The following is a 22,463-nucleotide window of genomic DNA, read 5'->3' as shown; positions in this document are numbered from 1 at the left end:
ATGAAATCAAAAAACTCCACCATAGCTAGGCATAAACGAGCTTCACCCGATCTCTCATTAGGGAATATGGTAACATTAAAATCTCCCCCAATGCACCAAGGCAAATTCAACCAACTAAGTAAACCAGCCAACTTATCCCAGAGGAACCTTCTATCCCCATCAAAATTAGGGTCATAGACGCCAGCAAAAGCCCAAGTCAAATGATCCTCAACATTTCTAAAAGTGACAGCCACGGAGCATTCCCCCACACACTTGTTGATCTTCTCCACCGCCCTCCTATCCCACATAATCAAAACACCACATGAGGCCCCTCTAGAATCCAAACAACATCAATCCACATGATGGCAACCCCACAAACTACACACAAAACTACAAGACATGACTTCAAGCTTAATTTCTTGGAAACAAGGAATGTCAACCTTCCATGCTCTGAGTAAGTTTCTCAACCTCAGATGTTTATTTCACTCAACATGGTGAGTCAATTTTTCACCATAATACTTTCGAGTCTATGGCCTTCTATTGGTGAAAGACACCTCAAAGGAAGCTACTACCCCTCGCAGCTCGGCTGCACAACACCTCCAAGCCCTCCCTTCACGATCCTCTGGAATAATAACAAAGCCTTTATGACCACCATCCCCGTACTCTGCCAACTATAGAAGACAATAAACTCCTTCGGCCCCTCCCCTCGGACCAGCGCCTCGATGCACGCCAACAACCACTCCACAGTCACCTTGCCCATGTGCACTGCTCGGGAAACCCCTCTACTTCTCTTGACAAAACGCAACACCGAGCGCCCCTCCACGACCAAAATCTTAAAGACCTTAGCTTTGGTGTAGAACCACTTTAGAAAACCCATCACTGAAACTCACAACGAATACTAGACAACAACCAAACACCGGTAGAAAAGAAACTAGAGAACTGAGATAAAACACGCTCATACTTGCCGACCGGGGGGGAAGGAGAGAGAGAGAGAGAGAGAGAGAGAGAGAGAGACATCTCGGCATATTAAGTGCAAGTACAGGAATTTTTTTTTTTATAAGTAGAGAATTTTATAAAAAGCGTAAAGGCGCCCCTAAGCATACAGGAAGTATACAAAAGGACACCAAAAAATGAAATAGAGGGGAAGGGGAAAAACACCCGAAAAACCCAAACCCCATAAAACCCCTACAAAACCAGCCCACAAAACCCCGAGACTAATACATCACATTAGTACAGGAATTAAAGTTAAAAACCAATCTTTGTCTTCTTCCCTTTTCTTTTATTTTTTTTGTGTGTGTGTTGGGGGGGGGGGGGGGGGGGGGGGGCAAAGTTGAAGTCATACGATAGTCAAATATCTCACATTCTTATCTAATTGGGAAGAAGAATGTAATAGAAAAATAGAAAGCAGCAAATTTAGCTATGAAATACCAATGCATGGGCATCAACAAAATTATCAGCACGTAGCATGTCCATAACCGGCAAAGCAAAGTTTTGAAGTTCACTATCTGGATGCAGATACTTTAGACGGATTGCCTGCAAAAGATATTTTAAATAAGAATGAATCATTATTACCCAAATAACAAGGTAAACTTATGTAACTGCAACTCCACTCCAGAATTAGTACGCTATGGACAGCAAATTCAGAGATGACTACACATATGACAAACATTATGTGTTGAGTTCAAGCCATATAGAATGCTTTTCCAGACAAAACAATCTTAAACTTAAGACGCAAACGCTTCCAAACTATTACCAGTCAAAAACCTTGAAATATGGAGAACTGTCACTTATCTTAGTCTAACAATAAACTAGAATGAAACTGTAACAGCTTGACCATGAAAGATATGTTATTTTGAACAATTGAAAGAGATAGGAGGAATTGATCGTCAGAATCTACCTGTAAAAAGAATACCCAAGACAAGGTTAGGCCAACTCGTATATCCTTCGAGCGAGCTCCACTTGCTGCTATTTAAACAAATATGTCAGAAATAGTTGGACACCAAGAAGCATGCACAAAATTTCATAAATGAACCAAAAAAAAAATAAATAACCATTTGTTGCTATTTACATGCAATGCAAATCAAACAGAAACTCAGAGGAAACTTTTCATCTTCTTTTTTTATAGGTAACTTACACACCCATACAGCTCGGGATTAGGCCCGTTGGCCCAGCCCTTGTTTAAGTTTGTTTTTTTTTTTCCCTTTTTTTGCGTGGAAAGCAAAAAAAAATTCATTTTCCGTTAGATGAAAAAGATTCCAACAGCAAGATATAGAAAGTATCAAATGGAAACAAAACATTTAAGAAATGTGTATCACTAAATTCTCTTCGAAACAAAATTAACACCACACCTTATGATATTCTACACCAATATGACCTCAAACAGGGAAATGCACAAACAGCAAAAAGCCACAGAACTAGTAAATCGGGAACAGCCTCAACTTTTCTATTCCTGTCCTTCCAAATGGCCACAAGATCACAAATAGACCTTCAACCAAAAAGTAAGTCCTCTGGATAAACAAATTGATTTGGTTCTAGCCATTTGCTAGGTGTCAAAGTGAGCAAGGTATAACCCAATAGATCTAAATCCAACTGTAGATTGCCCACCCAATCACTCTGAAAGAACAATAAAAGAATGAGGCGACCAACTGACTTGGAACAAGAAACAAATACACTGGCAATCTCAGGTGTCTATAAAATTCCCATCATTGCAATTTAAACCAAAGTTTTATAACAATCACAATGTTGAGGGAGAGGGCTTGCCGCGTTGGTTGTAGGATAGAAGTCTTATCACTTCTCTATAAGAAGAATAATTAAAAACACATCGGGATTCTACGCAAGTACACAAGTATAAAAGAGAGGAGGAGATCCCATGACAAAAACACAAAACAGAATAGCCAATAAACATTAAGGTTATAATAGTCAATAAACTCTAAAAAAGGCAAATTACTTATGGGATCTGAGCCCATCATTAAAGCATACAATGGGCACAGAAAACTCTGAATGCTCTACTGCATTGAACGTGAGACTATTACATTCCAACTGTAAGTAAGAACCATAATAAGCACAAAGGAGTGATTTCAAATTGAATAAGGTCTCCAATTTATGAAACATCAACACTAGCAGTATCTGATTAACTGATTCAGGTAGAACCAAATTCACAGCCAATAAAGCAAAAAAAGACACCGACTCCAAGCTACTAGGTAGCAATAGCATAGCTGAAAACCATAATGACTCCTCATCGCATTTGTACAAGTACAAGCCTTATCATTAGGTACATTCATCCCGTTCATTTTTTAAATGAACACAATGCAATTAACATAAGCAGATTCCTCAAACAAAAGAGGTACAAACAAGTTTTAGCTGATTCATCAAACAAAAGATGTGCAAATAAGAATTGCACATTCCCTTCCTTGTTTTCCAAATTAACCTATCCATCTTTAAAATTACAATGTCAGGAAACGATCCATCTAGCTACACTCAAATAGTGTTTAGAAATGGCACTTCACTCATTAAATGTTTGCTTATTCAAAGAAATTGTGTTATTCCAAACACATTCACTCACCTAGTCACCGACTCACCTATGCTCTAAGACACACCCGATATTCAAGAGGCACCATCTACGGAAGTTAACCAAGATGAAAATTAAACTCGTAAAAGAAAATTATGGTCTGGGCACGACTATACCTTTTGCGAAGGGCAAAGCCAAATGCCTTTGCAAACCACCTTCTAATTTCTTTGCTGGAGGAAATGGACCTTTCCCCCTCGGTTGAACCTAGTAAGAGAAACAAACTGTGAGATGGCACAGTGATTAGAGAGAAAATGCCACAGAAAACAGACATAATACCTGCGCCTCAGGATTCATTCCAAGAGCAAGCAAGGAGCCCAAAGCTTCAGCGAATGCATCCCGAACAGATGAAACAGGATCCTCAAGCGCCTATTAACAGCAGTAGTATAAAGGTTGAATTGAAACAGAATCTCAAAGATTGAAATAATATGTTACTTGCAAAAAAATAATAATAATAATAATAATAATAATTAAAACAAAAAAAAAATGAGGTAAACATGATGAAGAAGAACACCTACCTTGACACAATATGAGGCTGAATTGTCAAGTTCACCCACTCCTAAACCTGGCCCTCCAATGTTGGCAAATGCCTTCAGACATCTTGCTGCAGCTATTCTAACAACAAATGACTTATCCCCAACAGAAAATCGCATGATGAGACGGAATGCTTCAGTATATGCTGAAGAAGCAGCACTACCACCAGAGCCTTCCAAAGCATTTTGAAGCATATGTAGAGCCTCTTGTCTCACAAACTCCTAAGTATAACGAATTTAAACTAGAATTTAAACAACAAAGGAAAAGAAAGAAACATGACCAGGAATTATATAACACAAATAACCATAGCTTCAGTTTCAAACCCCACAACTATCTGAGCACCTAAAGATTGCCAAAGTTTTAAATAGATGAAACCAGCAAGTACTAGGACCTATCACCAGTTACCTAAGCCTCAGGAACAAGCGTTGTTTACTTCACAAGTTAGGCTCTCGTGGCTTCATACTGGGGGACTCCTTTATTCCCTCTACGTTTTGTTGTTATCATGGAGGCCTTTTGTAGAATGTTGTCCACCATTGTGGATAGGGGGCTCTTTTCAGGTCTTTCAAAAGGGTCTAGGAATAATGATGAGCTCCTCATGTCTCATCTCTTATTCACGGATGACACCTTGATTTTTTGTGAAGGAAATCTTGATCATCAAATCATTTGCGTTGTCTTTTCTAATGCTTTGAAGTTGTCTCGGGGTTGAAAACTAACTTGGCTAAAACAAAGTTAGTCTATGATAGCGTTGTGGAAGATGTTGGAGGCTTGGCTAGAATCCTTGGTTGTAGGGTGTCATCTTTTCCTATGAAGCACCTAGGTCTTCTGTTGGGGCTTCGTTTAAGGCAAAATCTATCTGGAACGATATTATTAAAAAGATGGAACTACATTTAGCAGGATGGAAGTGGTTTTATTTGTCAAATGGTGGCAGGATCACTTTGATTAAAAGAACTCTTTCCAATTTCCCTACTTAATTTTTTTCCCTTTTCCCCATCCCTATTGGAGTTGCTAATTGTATCAAAAAACTTCAGCGGGATTTCTTATGGGGCGGAGTCAGTAATGAGTTTAAATTCTATCTAGTCAGTTGGTTAAAGATTCGTACTCTGCTTTCCTCAGGCGTTGGGAAACCTACTTTTGTTTAACCAAACTCTCTTAGAGGAATGGTTATGGCGTTACGCCACGGAGGAGGCTTTGTGGAGATCGGTGGTGGAAGTTAAATATGATAGCATGAAGGAGGGTGGTGTTCTAATGTGGTTTTTGGGTCCTATGGGGTTGGAGTGGGGGAAAACATTAGGAGTGGGTTGGGGGATTTCTCTAGATTTGTGAGATTTGGGGAGATGAGTTCAAGATTAGGTTTTGGCATGATGTATGACGTGGAGATTAGACCTTGAAGGCAGCTTTCCCACTGTTTTTTAGTATTGTTCGCTATAAGGAGGCCTCAGTAGCAGACCATATGTTGTTTTCTAATGACATCTTTAAGTGGAATATCACTTTCATCAAATCAGTGCATGACTGGGAGGTGGAGATGGTCACTTTGTTCTTTAATCTTTTGTATTGTATCAGGTTGAGTCAAGGTGGTGAGGATAGAAGTTGTTGGATCCCTTCCAAAAAGCAGACGTTTTAGGTCAGGTCTTTTTGTCATGCGCTTAGCCCCCTACTCGCTTTTCTTTCCCTTGCAAGAGCATTTGGAGAAACAAGGCTATTCGAGAGTGGCATTCATTTTTTGGACATCAACACTAGGGAAGATTTTGACTTTGGCTAACCTAAAAAAGAGGCACGTCATGGTGATGGATTGGTGTTGTATGTACAAGAAGAGCGAGGAATCCATCAATCATCTTATGCTCCACTGTGAAGTAGCTAGAAATTTATGAGTATCGGTTTTCCTTCTTTTCTGGATAAAGTGTGTCATGCCCCAATAGGTGGTGGACTTGTTGGCTAATTGGAGAGGCCAGTTTGGCAGCCACCATAATATAGAAGTCCATAGGATGGTTCCGCTATACTTGATGTGGTGTATTTGGAGAGACTGCAATGCTCAAAATTTTGAAGATTGTAATAGAACGGTGATGGAGTTAAAAGCTATTTTGTTCAAAACTGTTTATGGGTGGATGGTTGCTTTCAATGGTTCTCACGTTTCTAATTTTCGAGAATTTCTAGATTTGTGCTCCTCCCTCTAGTTGGATGTCTCTCTTGTATACTCCATATGTACTTGAATTACGCCTCTTTGCGCTTTCTAATAAGATTGAATTACTTATAAAAAAAAATGACATAAAATTCAGCAATAAAAGCAAATCTCTTTCGTGTAGGTTCCCAAAACAATAATATGATATCTCTTCCGTTATTTATAAAATACCCCAGCTTCTCCATAGTCTCAGATTTCCCAGGGTGCTGCAGTCAAAGTTTAACTCTCAAAAGCCAATAGGAGAACCCGGAAGTGTCATTACATGCTAACAACTAAAAGAGAGGATTGAGACCAAATCTAACATAATATCAGACCTAAGGAATACATTGGCAATGTTTGTTTGTGTTTTTGTTTTCTGTACTTTATTTTATGCTCTCAAGACAAACACATTAACAAACAACTCAAAACACAAAACATTTCTTATAGACTTGTCTTGTTTCCTAGTTGTAGGAATATTTTCACAAAATATGAGCTTAACTTTTGCAGGGTAGGAATAACTTATTATTTAAAAAAAAAAAATTGATAGGTAAGTAGATAAATTTATAAAAAGCATAAAGGCGCCCTTAAGTATCCCGGAAGTATACAAAAAAGACACAAAAACACCCGCAAAACCCAAAAACAAAAGGAAACCCAAACACCCCAACAAGAACCAGCCACAAAAATGCAAGGTAGAAAAGCCACAAAAATCCTGCTCCTTTTCTAAGCCCTAAGTCAAGATAGAAACACATTACTTACAGCAAGTCAAGAAAACTACCAACTCAATATCAACTCAGAAAGATGAAAGGTAGAAAAGCTATGGTCCTTTACTAAAAAATAGATCTTTGATACTTCCTTGGTCCTTTTTTCAATATCAAGCTTCATGAACTATGGGGCCCGTTTGGTAAAGAGTTTTGTTGTGGGTTTTTTGTTTGAATAGTAATAAGAAGTGATTGATGTAATACAAAAGTGAAAGAAGATTTGAATTTTTTGTGATAGAAAAGTGAAGAAAGTTGTTTGGTAATAAGAAAAAAAAAAAAGGTGACTTTTTTTTGGGAGGAATGTGTTGCCAAACACACCCATGGTCCTTTTCATGACTTTTTATATCTCTTTTCTTTTTTTGGTTAGGTGTTTCTCTTGTATACTTCCTATGTACTTTGGTGTGTAGGCCTTTTGGTTTTTAATAAATTTCAATTACTTAAAAAAAAATTAAAAAAAAAAAAAAAAGAAATAAAAAATAGAGAGAAGCTATCAAACACCTCACAGTACCAATCTTTAATTTCAGTCTCAAAGAAGTGAAAAGCTCCTTCCCTAACCTTTATTCCTATTCCTTTCTTAATAAAAGCTTCATTTCTTATTAAACAAAAACAAAACAAAACAAAATTATATCAATAGAGATGTAGATTGAATGGACTACCTCATGAAACTTGATTAGTTTTGTTGCAATAATAGTGGTTTCAAGTAAACCCGAAGTAATTCTTCTCCCAAAATGCTTATATAGTTCTCCTAAGCATTGTGCAGCACCTACAAAGATTGATATATTCAGAAAATGATAAGTGAAAGACAGACTAGGTAAAAGTCTAAATAGACAATAAACCATGAAGCAAAGAAAAGGCTTAAATCCTGCTCCGCAAGAATATGACATATGTCTTCTAGAAGCAAAATGTTCATACTTTATATATATCAAAGAGAAACATGTAGCCTAAACATTATTTAATTGAGTGCATTACCACACTAAAACAACATTGACAAGAATAATTAAGATAAAGATTAGAATGTACCATAATATATTCTAACCTCGTCTAAAAAATCATAAAAGTAACATCAAATAATGTAGTAAAGTTCCTTGTACACTTACACCCCTCAAAAGAATAACCTCCCAACCAAAAGCACAAGACAATTGATCAGTGTTAAAGTATTAATGTGATTAAATTAACCTCCTCCTATCAGCTTAAGCTTTTGGGACAAGTAGTGATTTAACAATCAGCAAATTTTTTGAGCTAAAACGATAAACTTAAGCTCCTCATTGAAAAGCATCCTCCCGCATTAAACCTGGGAACTTTTCAGACACTTCCTTCACTTGCCGATCTCTTTCTCCTCCCCAAATCAAGATGTGTGGCTATATCTGATCTCACAATTTCTTCAAATGGTAACCAAAGATGGAAAATCAGCACTATTCTGTTTCTCCAACACTATACTCTCGTTTTAAACAACCAGTTCTCAACTAAAATCACTGCTCAACCCCTGCAGGCATTGGCACAGACCCATGTATAGGAATAATGCAACTTTAGGATGCTCACTAACAATCTAAGTGAAACTTAACTTGGCTCTAAGTGTAATTAATTCATTACAGCACCGGTACAGAGGGTGCCACTAATGCCTCATCTGAAGGGTTTGGCGCCTTTAAGGCCCAGCAGCAGCCAACGACCAAAAATGGGCTGCATACTTATACCCAACCTTAGGTTACTAGAAACAACAAGCAGAATAGTTATTTGCCTCTCAGGCATAAAAACTGCCCAGCTATTGGGTCAATGGACTCTTCAGCATTAAAAAAAGCTGAAGAAGTCCCATTTTTATGAAATAGCAGAACACTCACATCCCTCTTAAACCAGATAAAGGGGGAAGCACAACTCATTAGGTCAAGGCAGGCAACCAGACCAAGTCAGGACCCTTTAGCCGTCCAACCAAACAGTTCATTGTGATCCTATTCCAACAAGTATCAAGATGCTCCATTCTTGTAAACTCCTTGGGTATTATAACAGCAACACCTTAGTATCATTTTTAATAAACCATTACTTATCCCAAAAAAGTTTTTTAAAAAAATTAATATGAAGAGTATAAAGTTTGAACTCTAAAAGCCTAACCCCATTCCATGCAAGTATCAATCACCACAGTACATAATATAAACAAACTGGGCCATCTATATCCACAAACCAAAAGTTTGTTTAACCAACAAAATTAATTCCAACAAGCATCAGTGCATCCCCATACTATGCAATTTTATTGCGATCATAAAAAAGATAACCAATGGGATATGGGGTATCATTAATTCGTAGTAATCAGACACAAAAATACAAATCAAATTCAAAGATATACGCCGCAAAAAAGAAATCAAATCATACGCGTGACTATCTAACCACAGGTACTTTTTTAGTGTTTATGACCAACCAGCAACTCTCTGAGGCTCGCTCTTCTTCCCATCAGAAAGAAACCCTTGGAGACTGCTCACTCTAGAGTATATCGAAATGGCATCTCCCTTGGATATAATCTTCGCCATTGCTACTGACGCCATATGACGCACAGGTCGTCGAGCACCAAGAATCAGCAAAGAATACAGCGCGTCCTCACATTTTCTTTGCCACAACAATATGGACTCCTGAAATGAATAATTGTCAAATATTTCGCTTGCCACCAGAGCAAAACTCAAGAAATCAATCAGACTTTTACAACAAATACTCATATAAATAAACCAAAATTAAATGTTAAAACAATTCCTGGTGTTGGAGGAAAATCTTGAAACTTCGAGGTCTTGCCAGAAATTTTCTTCGGTTTGAAGTTGGAGATGGAGGTCGAATCCATATGTAGATGGATAATTGGCATCCTTTTGGAGCCTTGGTTGAGAGATTTGGGTTTAGAATTGTTTATGACACCCATAGCAAACTGGAAGCCAAACTGAATTTTGTTCTGAAGAATGGTGTTTGGTGTTGGAGGCCAGCTCATTCTGAAGACCTTGTAGAGATAGAGCAAGCTCCCTGAAGTGCAGCTTGGTGAAGTTGACAAACGTATTTGGACTATTGCCCGTTATGGCACTTTTGTTAGTGCAAATATCTGGAATCATCTCCGGAGAAAGAAGGCTACTGTTAGTTGGTTTGGCACCCACATGCTATCCCGAAGCAAGCTTTCATCCTTTGGCTAGCCATTCATAATCGGCTCACTACTGGAGATCGGTTACTATCTCGGGGATTCAAGTGTGATACAGAATGTGTTTTTTGTCATCATGGTATGAAAGCCGGGATCACTTGTTCTTTGAGTGTGGGTTTAGTTTTCGGATTTGGAAGACCTGTTTGCAAAGATGTACTGTTTGGGATGATTTGATTGAGGAAGGTTGCAGCCATTGGAAAACTAAGTCCATGTTGGGGGTGACTTGCCGACTGGTTCTTAGTGCTACTGTTGTGTTGGTTTGTTGCTTGTTTCTAGTTGGGTTTCAGAGTTATTCTCTGATTGTAATGTGTTTGGAAGTCTTATTTGTACAGTTGATTCTTTTTGTTAATAATAGTTCTACTTATTCATGAAAAAAATTAAATGTTAAAACTCAAAAAATGCAAATTGTAATCAATGCCATTGGTTTCCTCCAAGCAAAGCCACAAAAACCAAGGATGATGTAATTGTATACGATCGTAAACACGTAAAAACCCGAACAGATATTAAAACCTAAGAGATTCATGCGAATTGAATCAAAATAAGAAACAAAGCAAGCAAATTGAGTCCACTTTTGAAGAAGAGCGCATTGTGGAGAAGAAGCGGTCGTACAGATCTGAAAAACAGAAAGAAGAGGTTGAGGAAGAAAAGAGAAAGTTAACCTTGGGCTCTTCGTCAATGGCGGAGATAAGATCGGAGAGAAGATCGAAACAGAGGAGAGCATCCGGAGGCTGCTGAACCGCGGAGGCCACTATGGACTCCAACTGCGCCACCAGCACCCCGAACCGCGAGAGCGGCACGCTCTCTCTCACGTACTTCTTCGCCATTCATCAACAACAACAACAACAACAACACACCACACGTTACAGAGAAACAGACTGAAGAAGAAGAAGAAGATTAAAGAGAGACAGCTTTGGCAAAAATGAAACTCAGTCCAGCGTGAAAAATAACCCAGATAGATCCGTCGGGTTATCGAGTTGATAATGGATCCGGGTCTGGGACTACATTCATATGAGTATTTAGTAGATTGCATCGATCCCTGCAATACGACAATCATTCAACTAGTTAATCAGAATCAGCCCTTTTAAAAAAAAAATTAAAAATAAAAGATAAAAAAAATTAATAGTTAATCCTTTAGATCCGAAGGTTAATGATCATCAATCCTACAGATTTAATAATTAATTTATAAAAAATATGTATGAGAGATGTACAAAATATGTAAAAAAAATTATTTTTCACATATAAATTCTACATATTCAATAATTAATTTCACAAAATATATATACAAAAAATGTACGAAAAAATGCACATGGTCGATTCAAATAAGAGTGAAATTTTCTCACATGCATGAGCTTATTTGTGTGCCACGGTAATTTTCACAGCAGCAATGGGGAAAATTTTATTAAGAATTTAAAATGTTAATTAGGGGGGGATCGAGTTTGATCGTAAGGCATTGATCGAGTGTATGTGTGAATTGTTATACACAGCAACATGCTGTAGTGGTAATTATTTCTAGATGTCTTGTGTTGTCTGATTTTATTTTCTTTTCTAATTAAAATGGCAAGTAGGAGATACTAACTATGACTATTCTACCTGAACGGACATGATCATAGTAGCACCTACCCATTGAGAGCCGCACAAGATAAACCTAGACGGTACGAACCATATGCGCTTTCTCCAGTATAACACCCGCTAAAGTAAATATGTACATATTATTAGATAATGGTTAATCGGATCGACATATTATATATATGATGTCCATGGCCAGCGACTGATCCGTCCAGAAATGGAGATCAATCGACGCAATAGTGCATAGCAGAATACACGTAACAACACCTGTCAATGATTTTTATTTAGGAGCTCAGTCCATTTCTAAAAACACTGGAAGGGTAAAAGCAACTAAACATAACATAATTAATAGATTAATGTCGGTTTAAAAGCATCTAATATGTGCTATATAGGAAGCTTCATAAAATCAAGACAAGGATTGTTGGGTGTAAAGGGGAAAAATCAAGTGTTGTCCTTAATGGAAATCTATAGGTGTTGTCTACAGGGTACGTAGTTGGTAGTTAGGCCCTTTAGTATTCCTCAAATTCCCTTAAACGATCGATTGGACTCATATTCTTTCAAGGAAATTTTGTTTATAGATCCATCAGTAACTAGGCCCAGTTACCTCCAGAATTAATCTTGCATGAACTTTTTTCCAATGGTTGATATGGTTATTAATTGTCGTTCAACTTTTTTCAACAACAATGAGATATTAATTTCCTACCGTTATGCAAGAGGACGCCCGTGAATAACATTAAGATGTTGTGCTTGCTTTCATTGATGTTAGAGAAGATGGATATTGTATCTTTTATCAACTCTATCATCAGTAATAATGCATTTGGCTTCTTTAGACCATGCAAGGCCCTGCTACAAAGATAATACTCTTTCTCAATTGTTATTTATATCCTTGGCTTCGAACTTTTCTCTCGTTTGCCAATGGGAGAGCATCGAAGGGGCGTGTATGCTTCCCAAGCTCAAGGTAAATAGAGGCCCGTGGCCAAAGGATATTTTCTTACCACCTCATTAGAAATAAGGAAAATGACTCTCGTACAACTGTTGTACAAGGTCTTAAAGACATGGGATAGGTCCCATGTAGTGAGTTTCACTACATGAATCCCACGTGAGACCCATTTCATATATCTAGAGTGGTGCATAACAATTACATAACTGTTGTACACTAATTACTCTTCTAAAATTAACTTATTCGTTTTCAGTAAAACCCACCTAAGAAGTAGAAACTATTGTTTCCCACCTCGCCCCCTATGATATTAGCTCGTTAGGTAAAGCCACAAACGACAAAAATCTAGTTTATCCTTTAGCAAAAACACAAGGCCAAGCCCTTGATCAGCTTTCAACTGCTGATCTTCATCGACCGGAGAAAACCCAATCGACGTACACAGTGCCTAGCTCGGTGTTAATTAAATAACATCTTATCTCAAAAGATTGTGCTAACAAGAAACGGGAAATTTAAACAATATATATTTTAACACTCTCCCCACATTTGGGCTCAAAATCATTTTTAATAAATGGGTTCAACGCGTGAAATATTTAATTGAAATGTGAGATAAACTTTAAAGTCAGGATCTGAAATCATGATCTCTCGTTCTGATACAATATTAAATCATCACTTATCCAAAAAACTTAAGTTAATTATAAAAAAAAAAAAAAGTAAATTTAATCAATACTTTAACACTTGGCCTCCCTTTGTTTGTGGCCAACAAAAAAATATTAGCTTTTGAGGACATAAAATATAAATTTTAGAAGGAATTAAATAAGTAAGTGGAAAACAAAATCCTTATTCCAAGCTATCTAGTAGATACTAAGAGTGTACAAGCGAGCTGTTATTAATCGTCTAATAATAGCTAACCGCATAATAAGGGTCAGTTAGCAGTTCTAAGGGTAGGTGGAAGTGATTAATAATCACTAACTGCCTATATATATATATATATATGTGTGTGTGTGTGAAGAACAGGCCTGTTAATCAGGACTCTCATTTTAAAGATGCATTTGTAGTATTTATTGGTTTCTCGATCTAGACCATTAAGTTTTTTTTTATAGGATGAGCTTGGATAAGAGATTTTACTACTTTTTTTTTAAAAAAAAAAAAAAAAAAAAAAAAAAAAACTATTTTCCAAGTATTTTCTATAGTCCATAAATTATTTTATATAGTCTGCATGTTTTCATTTTTCTTTTGAACCGTACGTCTAACAAAGCTCGGCAATGATTGATCTACATAATGCAATATTCTCTTTAATTAATTAAGTCTCTCACGTCCTTTAGGATGCAAATAGCGTCCGAACCTTTTTGAGTGAAGTCTTTGCATTTTGTTATTTTTAAAACCCCACTACAAGTTACGCATCATAGAGTGCATGAAACCACACAAAAAATGATATTTGCACAGTAATATTGTGCACCAATCACTTATTGAAGCACAAATAAATTTTAGGAGAAAAGTTGAGGAGCAGTAAAAATGAATAGACGAGGCTACTATCTTATCAAGGTTTATCTATTAGATAGAATTGTACAAGTGGTTGCGATTATTGTCTCTAACTGCCGACCGTAATCGCCTTAGATTGTTATCAAATTTTCGTAACTGCATGCAATCGTTCTGCCTTAGGCGATTAGCAGTGAAAAATAGCTACCGGTTAGCAGTTATTGAAACTCATAACCATACTGCATAGCCAGTTTTAGAAATTGACATTTTAAGCATATTTTAATGTTTTGCGTATTCATTGAGCCTCTTTTATGGCCTATTTTAAATGGTTTTGGACATTTTTAAATTATTCAAAGTATTCAAAATATAATAAAGCTCAATATTATTATTATTATTTTAATAAATAAAGATTATTTTCTTTAAACTCAAAACAAAAATACTATATCAAACACACCAAAACGTAGTTATTTTATATATATATTGGGAACGATGCATGAATCCTTGGATATCTAGAGAAACCTATGGATCTATATATAAACTCTGTAACTTTAAAACCTTGTCCCGGTCTAAGCTCACCTGGCCTTGAGCTTCTCAATCCAACATACATTTAATTTGGGAGCTGATCAATATCTCTCATAAAGCCCTCGACAAGACTACGAGACAATGATAAAATTAAATCAAGCATACTTTTGACCTGGAAGTATCGGATGACATCTTAAACGCACTCTCAAAAACTCTCAAAGGACATTTTTATTTGGTTGCCAGACAAAAAATAACTTTTCTGAAGGAAATTAGCCTACAAACTAGATCAACAGCACTGTTCTCCGATCCCTATATAAGCCTCTCGATCCCAAATAGCAGTCGCGCGAAGGCATTGTGGAAAGTGAAAATGAACAAAATATTGGAATCATGACTATAACTTATAATTTCCCATGCCTTCTTCGATCGTGATAGGGTATGATAGAAATAGACGAATACCTATTTCGAGCTACAATTAATATGTTAGGATCACCAAGGCGTCCTCTGCCATGTATGCTTAGCTTCACAAAAGCCCCCTAGCTAGTTAATCCCACCAATGGGGAAGTAAAAACCAGTTTTCATGGACATCTTCGAGGCAAATTCACTAGGTTTAATTTGGATAATAGACTTACTTATCGTGCATAATTCAGACAAGAGTGCAACTTCTATCAGGTCTGGGCATAAATGAGCTAGTTTTTGCCCTCCAATAATAACATGCCACGTCAGTTTAATACACCAGAACACATCAAAACACTATAACCTGAAAACACCCGATCACACCAAATTCATGAAAAAAAAAAAAAAAAACTAAAGCTCCTGCTCCCCAACCTGTCAAACTCGCCGTCAGCCGCGCCGCCTCTTCCCTGTCGCCGGCCGGCCGATCCTCCAGCCACAGAGATCTGGCGACAGAGAGTCTCAGCAACCACCGGCTAGCCTCCAGATCCTCTTCCCCGCGACCTCCCGACACCGTCAACAGAGATCCAGCCTGAGCCTCGTCTTCTCCCGGGATCTCTCCCTCTTGCCGGCCGTTCTCCCCTCTCACTCCTATGGTGGTGTTTGGTCCTTGGGCTGGCCCATCTGGACGGCGGCGGTGTAGGACCAGACGATGGTGAGGATGGGGTCGTTGCTGTCGATGGGGGGTAGGGAGAGGTCGGTGCCGTCGGAGTCGAAGATCGAGTCGGACCGTGGAGAGGAGCATATAGGCGAGGCGGTCCACTTGGTTGGCCAGCCCTTCCCGGCGGCAACAATTAACGGGCATAAACACTCCTTCTCGGCGGCAACAACAACAAAATTTAACATACAATTAATTGAACCAGAAGATCAAAATTAACTAAAAACACACTTCACTTTCTGCTTCAGCCACAAAATCAAACAAATTATCCACTAATTAACCACAAACTCCCACCAAAATCCTAGAAACGCAACAAGTTCCCAAAACGAAAAGCGTTCACAATCACATCCCCACTCAAAGTGAAAATCAAAGTTCAGAATTCTGTTCCATAACAAAAGAATTAAAGAACTAGTATAGAGACTACATCATAAGCTGTCGGGGTCAGTGGTCAAGGCTAGGTTTCCGGCGTGAAGACGCCCGTCTCTCTCCCTCGATCTGTTCATTTGACTGCAAAGAAATAGGGTGTTTTGTATCTATTTCATTTTCTTGTTCCTGGCTTATGTGTCCACTTTTCATTGGCAGGCAAAAAAGGCTTAATTTCTGCCTAAACCGAATTGAAGTTATCCCCTTCAGACAATCCAAAATCGGGACTACTTGGGATGAGAGTTCAGATCCATCATCATATATATTGAGCTAGTGCTTTCTTCTCGATCACCTTAACTAATTAATAGTCTGTCCGCATAATGTATAGATATTATAAAATTTCAGCGCATAATCTTACCCAATGTTGTTATATATCTGATTCCATGCCAATTTTCACCCACATTCTCTTGGATGACAACTGAAAAGGTTCTTCCACATCCATCATAAGTGTAGTTGATAGTTTGTTACTTGCGTAAAAATTAATTAATAAAGCCTTGTGTAAAATGAGATCTTAACTAAATTTTTATTAATAATATTGGCTAGTACAAGCACACACTATTCAAACAACACGCGTTTTAGGTAGTTGGCTGAAATTTATATCATCAACCCTTAAAAAAGCACTAAAAAAGATAAAAAGAAAAAAAGAAAGAAATTAAGAAGAACATCCCAGTAGTTATTCACTGATGAAAGCCTTAATTTGAGACATCATCTCATGGGTTCGAGGTTGAGAGAGCTGAGAGTTATGCAGAATTTGAAATGAATGCCCTACGCCTTTGTGCATCACTGTTTCCACCTTCTTCCCCGCACTAGTCAAGGCGTTGCAAAATTCCAAGCTTCGATCCTTCAGTATATCCATCTCCGATATGCATATCATTGTGGTTGGAAGTCTGGAATCACACAACTTGTCTGTGCCATTTGCGAGAGGGTTGCACCATGCATGGTCTCGATTCGCCCCTGGAGGTAGAGATAAGCGCCAATATGCATCGGAAACTGATAGGGTTAGCGCTGAATTAGGCGGTTGATAGGTATGCTTTTCAGACCAAGTTCGTGCCTCTCCTCCAAAGAAAGGTTGGATCAAGATGGTACCTTTGAGACACAACGGCCTTATAATGGTGGATTCGGATGAGCCGCTTGACCCTAGCCGCGTGGCCACATTGTAAGCTATGTTGGCTCCCGCACTGTCACCGGCTAGGTACACGCTGGAAAGACTGCAATGCTTCACCCACCATTTGTGCTCCTTAGAGCCACTCAGAACTTGTTGTTTCACCCACATAAGAGTGTTGATACCATCCTCATATGCAGCAGGGAGACGGTTCTCAGGGGCTAGACGATAATTTACAGAGATAATCACGCAACTCGCTTTGGAAGCAAGCCTGGACAAAAACTCGTTGTAACAGCTCCAAGCAGCAGAGCCGACACAAAATCCACCTCCATGAAAAAAAACAAGCAATGGAAGCTTGCCAGGACAACTCGGGAAATACACGCGTGCCCATAAGCCGTTGCACTTCTCGATTACAACATCTTTTGCTGTAACACCACACTCTAATGCCATGGTGCAGGGGACGATAGAGACAATTGGCGGCCTTTCGACGTGTCCATCTATATACACTCTAATGAGACCTTCAATCTCTTCAACGGCTCCTCCATGTTGGTGATTGTTCTTGCCAACTTGGAGGTTAAACCTTGGATCAAGGGAAACGACAGCCATTCTTTTTGTTTTCATGAAACGAATTGTCTTTGTGGTATGAAAATGTTATTGCCTTAAGGGGTCTTTATATAGGAAACAACAATGTTAGGCCGAATAAAAAGCCTAGCTAGGTGGAAAGAAGTTTGTCTTCACGTGGCTGCTTCTCATATATATGATGATGCAAAAGTACTTCACATTTCTCAATCCTTTTGTTGCATCTCATGTTGCTTTATAATTGCTATCTAATTCATATTTACACCTTTCTGGGCATTAAGAGCTGCATCTAACCCTAGTCAATATCTCTATATGGACTTTACAGCAATCAACCCGAGTACATTTTATTCTTATCTTATCCCTCAATGTGACCAGTACTGGAGATAACCAAGCATCTTTTTCAAGAATGGTTGTACACTTTTACGTAAGAATTCCCCCATGAAGAGCAATTCGATCATTAAAAAGATTAAATGCAAGAAAATATATACTGGACTGCTTATTCTTCCCAAATATTATTTTAATGTTTCTCCAATTCTCCTGGAGGATGAAGCACTTTCCAGTCCCTCAATATATATATCTTATCGATCAGAATATATTTAGGAATTATAATCGATCGAGTTCACTTTTTATTTGCATGCAGAAGCCACCGGCCGCCTCCTCACTAAGTATATATACCATGTGCGTGACATCAAACTACTTCATAGAATAGTCACTTGATTAAATGTGCGTTCCGCTAAATGCGTCCGTACCGCAAAATTCTGATTTGGATGATCAGTTTTTAGGATAACACTGTAATGACTTATGAAAGCGTCACGAATATTGTTTCTTCTCATCCACATATAAACAATTTCCCTATACGGTCGTGAGTGCATTGTTGACTGGAAAAAAAAAATGAATATTCTTCAAAATTCTACGTACATGCAAATGGACTGTCAACTTTATTCTCCAGATATCCCCACTTTCTTCTACATTGCTTTTTGACTGCTTATTTTCTAATTATTCCTTCCCTAGCCTTTTTTTCCCCCGGTAAGGCATGCGGGGAAAAGGGGGCCGGGGCAACCAGATAGAAGTCAGTCTTTAAAGACCAATGGTGTGCACATGATGAGGTTTGCAAGCTTTATTCTTTCAAATATATATTCCCTTCTTTCTTCTCCCCTTTTTTGACCACCTCTATCAATCAGGTTACAGTATTAATTAAGTTACAGGATCTAAAATTAGCATTAGCCTATAAAAGCTTAAGTTTATAGAAAGAAATAAATTCAAGATGATTAGCCGGATTGGTACCCTTCATTCGGATTCTTATTAACCACCTTATATTAATTTGTAGTACTCCTCCCAATCCTTATGCTCGAGGAAAAATAGGGTTTCTAACACTGGAACTGTAAAATTAGGCCGGTGCATGCATGTAACTGGTCATCATCTGCAGAGCTAGAGATAATCTCTATCCCAGGCCTACCGAGAAGGTTCGATGATGAAGATCTTGCAGTTGCTATTGAGAACTTCAAGACCCAGATTGGAAGTGGAATTTAATTTTTTTTCTAGAGGCTAGTGTGGATGCTTTGGTACCATATACTCTCTCAGACAAAAGTGTTGCGGCGGTAACGAAGACGACAAACAGGAAATAGAGGAATAAAAAGGTACGTATTCCTGTAAAAGCTAATCAAACTACGGAATAGATATTCAATTCTAAAGTCTATTTGCATACCAAACATGCATGTCCTTAGGAAGATGGTATATTGTTGCTTTCCACATATATTGCGCCTTTTCGTTTATCATTTGTTCTGTTACGTTTTTAAGTTCTCTCTATTTATTGCTCCAAATGGTATGTATCAGACTATCAGTGGCATAGTGTGCAGTGTTGAAGGGCTATCTATGGTTTCTCAAGTGGGAATTGGTGGCATTTTTTTAGAGTTCTTGTATGGGAATTATGGCCGGCCATACATGTCGTTATTAACCTACTGATCGAATACTTAAAAAAATAAATTACCATAATGAATAACTATATAGATGCAAGCTTTATTCTTTCAAATATTCCCTTCTTTCTTCTCCCCTTTTTTGACCACCTCTATCGATACATTGAGATAGAGGAAGAGTAACCCAAGAAAAAGAGAGAGGAGCACTGGATTCTTAAATTCAAGATAATGAGCTCTCATCTCATTGGACTAAATGGGCCGGTACCAAATGGCATTTTTTTTTCTTTCTCCACAACTGAGCCAGTGGTCCACTCCGAAATAATGTAGTGATCTAGGAAAGTTTGATACATGTTACGATGCTAAGTGTCTCACATAGCTTAAGTACAAGCTTGACTTTGCGTATATAAGCTCTTTGGTACGTACCCTCCTCTTACGAGCCGGTTATTAAGAGAGAGTTCTATTTAAGATTTGTATCAGAATTAGTCATCACGTCGAGTATATAGGATCAAAGGGACTACGGCTTTGTGGTTGAATCACGGAGGGGACAACCTACAGGCTAAATTAAAATGTCTTGGTATTATGTATAGACATAATGTTAAATCATTGATCAATATATACTGATAGGTGAGTGGAACCGTCAAAAGAGAAAATGTTATCATCGGGTCAGTGTCAATAGAGTAGGTGTTACGTGATTAGATTATGAGGAAACCTAGATCTTTTCAAACATAAGGTTTTGGATTAATTTCTGCTTACTTTTTATTAATCACTCATGCATATAATTAAATAAGATAATTACAAAGACATTGAATAGGAGATGATCGAACTCCTATCTCTACCCTAAGATAAACTTCTAATACAAATAAACTACTTTTAGATAACTCTACTCTAACTCTAAGTTGGAGAAATCTGCTACTAAATAACTTTTGTATCATAGTGCTACAAATAATTAAAAGATTCTAACTTAAATAGATAACTATGACCAGTGACAGAGGGAGGGGGGCTGGCAAGGGAGGGGGGCTGGCAGGGGCATTCCTCCCCCCCCCCCCCCCCCTCCCACCCAAAAAATTTCTTTTAAAAAAAATTATAAGGTTGGGAAAAAAATTGTAAAATATATATATATGGGGTAAAAAATAAAAAATTAGCCTATTGGCCCCTACAAAAAAAAAAAAAAAAAAAAAAAAAAAAAAAAAAAAGGTGCTAGCTCCTGCTCATAAGAACTTTTGGCTCCATCCCTGACTATAACTATCTTTATTTAATTAAATACGATTACTCTAAGATAAACTAATGCAAGTTATGTCAACGTCTTCTACATGTTGTAGAATTTTACTTTCATAACATTCTTTTCCCTTTAGAATAGTCCTTTGTCCTCAATGCCAAAATCGAAGAAAAAAAAAATCATCTTTTTCATTCACTTCCTAGGTGGGCGTTCTGCAGGTGGGTTCACTTCCTCCTCAGAAAGCTGCTTTAGTTTTTGTCGCAATTGGCTCTCCATCTTCGCCGTGGTTTTGTCTGCAAGTGTCATGATTTGTCCAAAAAACTGATGTTGAACATGATGCATCTTATGGGTCTTCTCAAATAAAAATTATAGTAGTGACCCGTGTTGATGGTACAAACCATTTTATTCAGACTTGGACGCCAATGCTGGTGTGGCCTTAACGACACAGTGGTGCAGTATGTTCTGTGCTATCAGATTTTCTGGATGCTGAGGGCATTGAACTTCATTTTTGTTTGTATCCAACACTTTCTTTAAGAGAAGGCTACGCAACTTGACATTATTTTCTTCCATCTTCTTCGTCAAGCCTTCGAACATATCCATGAGGCTAGCAAATTGCTTCTCCAAGGGATACAACCGATCCACCCTTAGATCTGCCATTGAGCAAGAACTTAGCTTTAATACCAAATTGTTACGTGAATGATTTCTCGAACATGCAACGGGATAATTTGATAGGCTCCGAAGAACCTAAACCTTAGATTATAAGGGAATCTAGACTTTTTAGATTCTAATAAAATCTGTACATTTTCAAATACAATGTTTGTGATTAATTTTTGCTTACTTTTTATTAAGAATAATGTTTATTGCACAACTTTTACGCAACTCTAACAATTTTTTGTTAAGATCAACCATTGCATATTTAGGGTCCACATGTAGGAAAACAAATCTAATGGTTGATCATAAAAAAAAAATAAAAAAAAATAGTTAGAGTTGTGCAAAAGTTGTGAAAGAATCATTACTCTTTTATTAATCACTAACTTATATAAATAAGAGAATTACAAAGATAAAGAATAGGAGATGAATTCCTATCACTACCCTAAAATGAGAAATGCTAGAACTCCTTCTAGCGTTATTTAATTTTTTTGCTTAAAAAAATTACATTTTGTAGGTCACCTTTTGAGATAAATTTTTTATTTATTTATTCAACCCATGTCATCTAGAAAGACGCTAGAATGAGCTTTAGCATTTCTCACCCTAAAATAAACTCTTAATTCAAAAAAACTACTTGAAAGTTATAACTTAGAGAAACTTACTACTAAATAACTTCTGTATGCTACAAATAATTAAAAGACTCTGACTTAGATAGATAACTATAACTATCTTTATTTAATTAAACTACGATTACTCTAAGATAAACTAATGCAAATTATATCAACGTCTTCTACATGTAGTAGAATTGTACTTTCATAACAA

General features: G+C 37.5%; 2 protein-coding genes across 3 annotated transcripts in view; both read right to left on the bottom strand.

Moving 5' to 3' along the window:
* LOC133859245 (protein SWEETIE) overlaps positions 1-11,118 on the bottom strand; it is an 82,396-nt gene extending 71,278 nt beyond the window's left edge. The window contains exons 1-8 of one of the 2 annotated variants that reach the window (XM_062294577.1): positions 10,811-11,118; positions 9,399-9,606; positions 7,648-7,754; positions 4,063-4,299; positions 3,824-3,913; positions 3,664-3,751; positions 1,877-1,941; positions 1,408-1,512 (exon numbers count right to left, since the gene is read on the bottom strand). In XM_062294577.1, coding sequence (XP_062150561.1) covers positions 1,408-1,512; positions 1,877-1,941; positions 3,664-3,751; positions 3,824-3,913; positions 4,063-4,299; positions 7,648-7,754; positions 9,399-9,606; positions 10,811-10,975 — 1,065 coding nt within the window. In that variant the 5' untranslated portion in view covers positions 10,976-11,118. The remainder of the gene's footprint in view (positions 1-1,407; positions 1,513-1,876; positions 1,942-3,663; positions 3,752-3,823; positions 3,914-4,062; positions 4,300-7,647; positions 7,755-9,398; positions 9,607-10,810) is intronic. The other variant, XM_062294576.1, reaches the window with a different exon arrangement.
* Positions 11,119-16,798: 5,680 nt separating this feature from the next.
* On the bottom strand, positions 16,799-17,906 carry LOC133859410 (probable carboxylesterase 17). Its single transcript, XM_062294812.1, has one exon. It carries the CDS (start codon positions 17,904-17,906, stop codon positions 16,857-16,859), a length of 1,050 nt encoding a protein of 349 aa, XP_062150796.1. The 3' UTR covers positions 16,799-16,856.
* Between the last annotated feature and the right edge of the window lie 4,557 nt (positions 17,907-22,463).

The sequence above is a fragment of the Alnus glutinosa genome, chromosome 2 (assembly GCF_958979055.1).
Source record: "Alnus glutinosa chromosome 2, dhAlnGlut1.1, whole genome shotgun sequence".
NCBI classification, from domain to species: Eukaryota; Viridiplantae; Streptophyta; class Magnoliopsida; order Fagales; family Betulaceae; genus Alnus; species Alnus glutinosa.
The sequence above is the reverse complement of the archived record's forward strand: the minus strand, read 5'-3'. Positions and strand labels throughout refer to the sequence as shown.

Excerpts from the sequence above, each read along its gene's own strand:
- LOC133859410 (XM_062294812.1), bottom strand. The coding sequence starts at position 17,906 with ATGAAAACAAAAAGAATGGCTGTCGTTTCCCTTGATCCAAGGTTTAAC.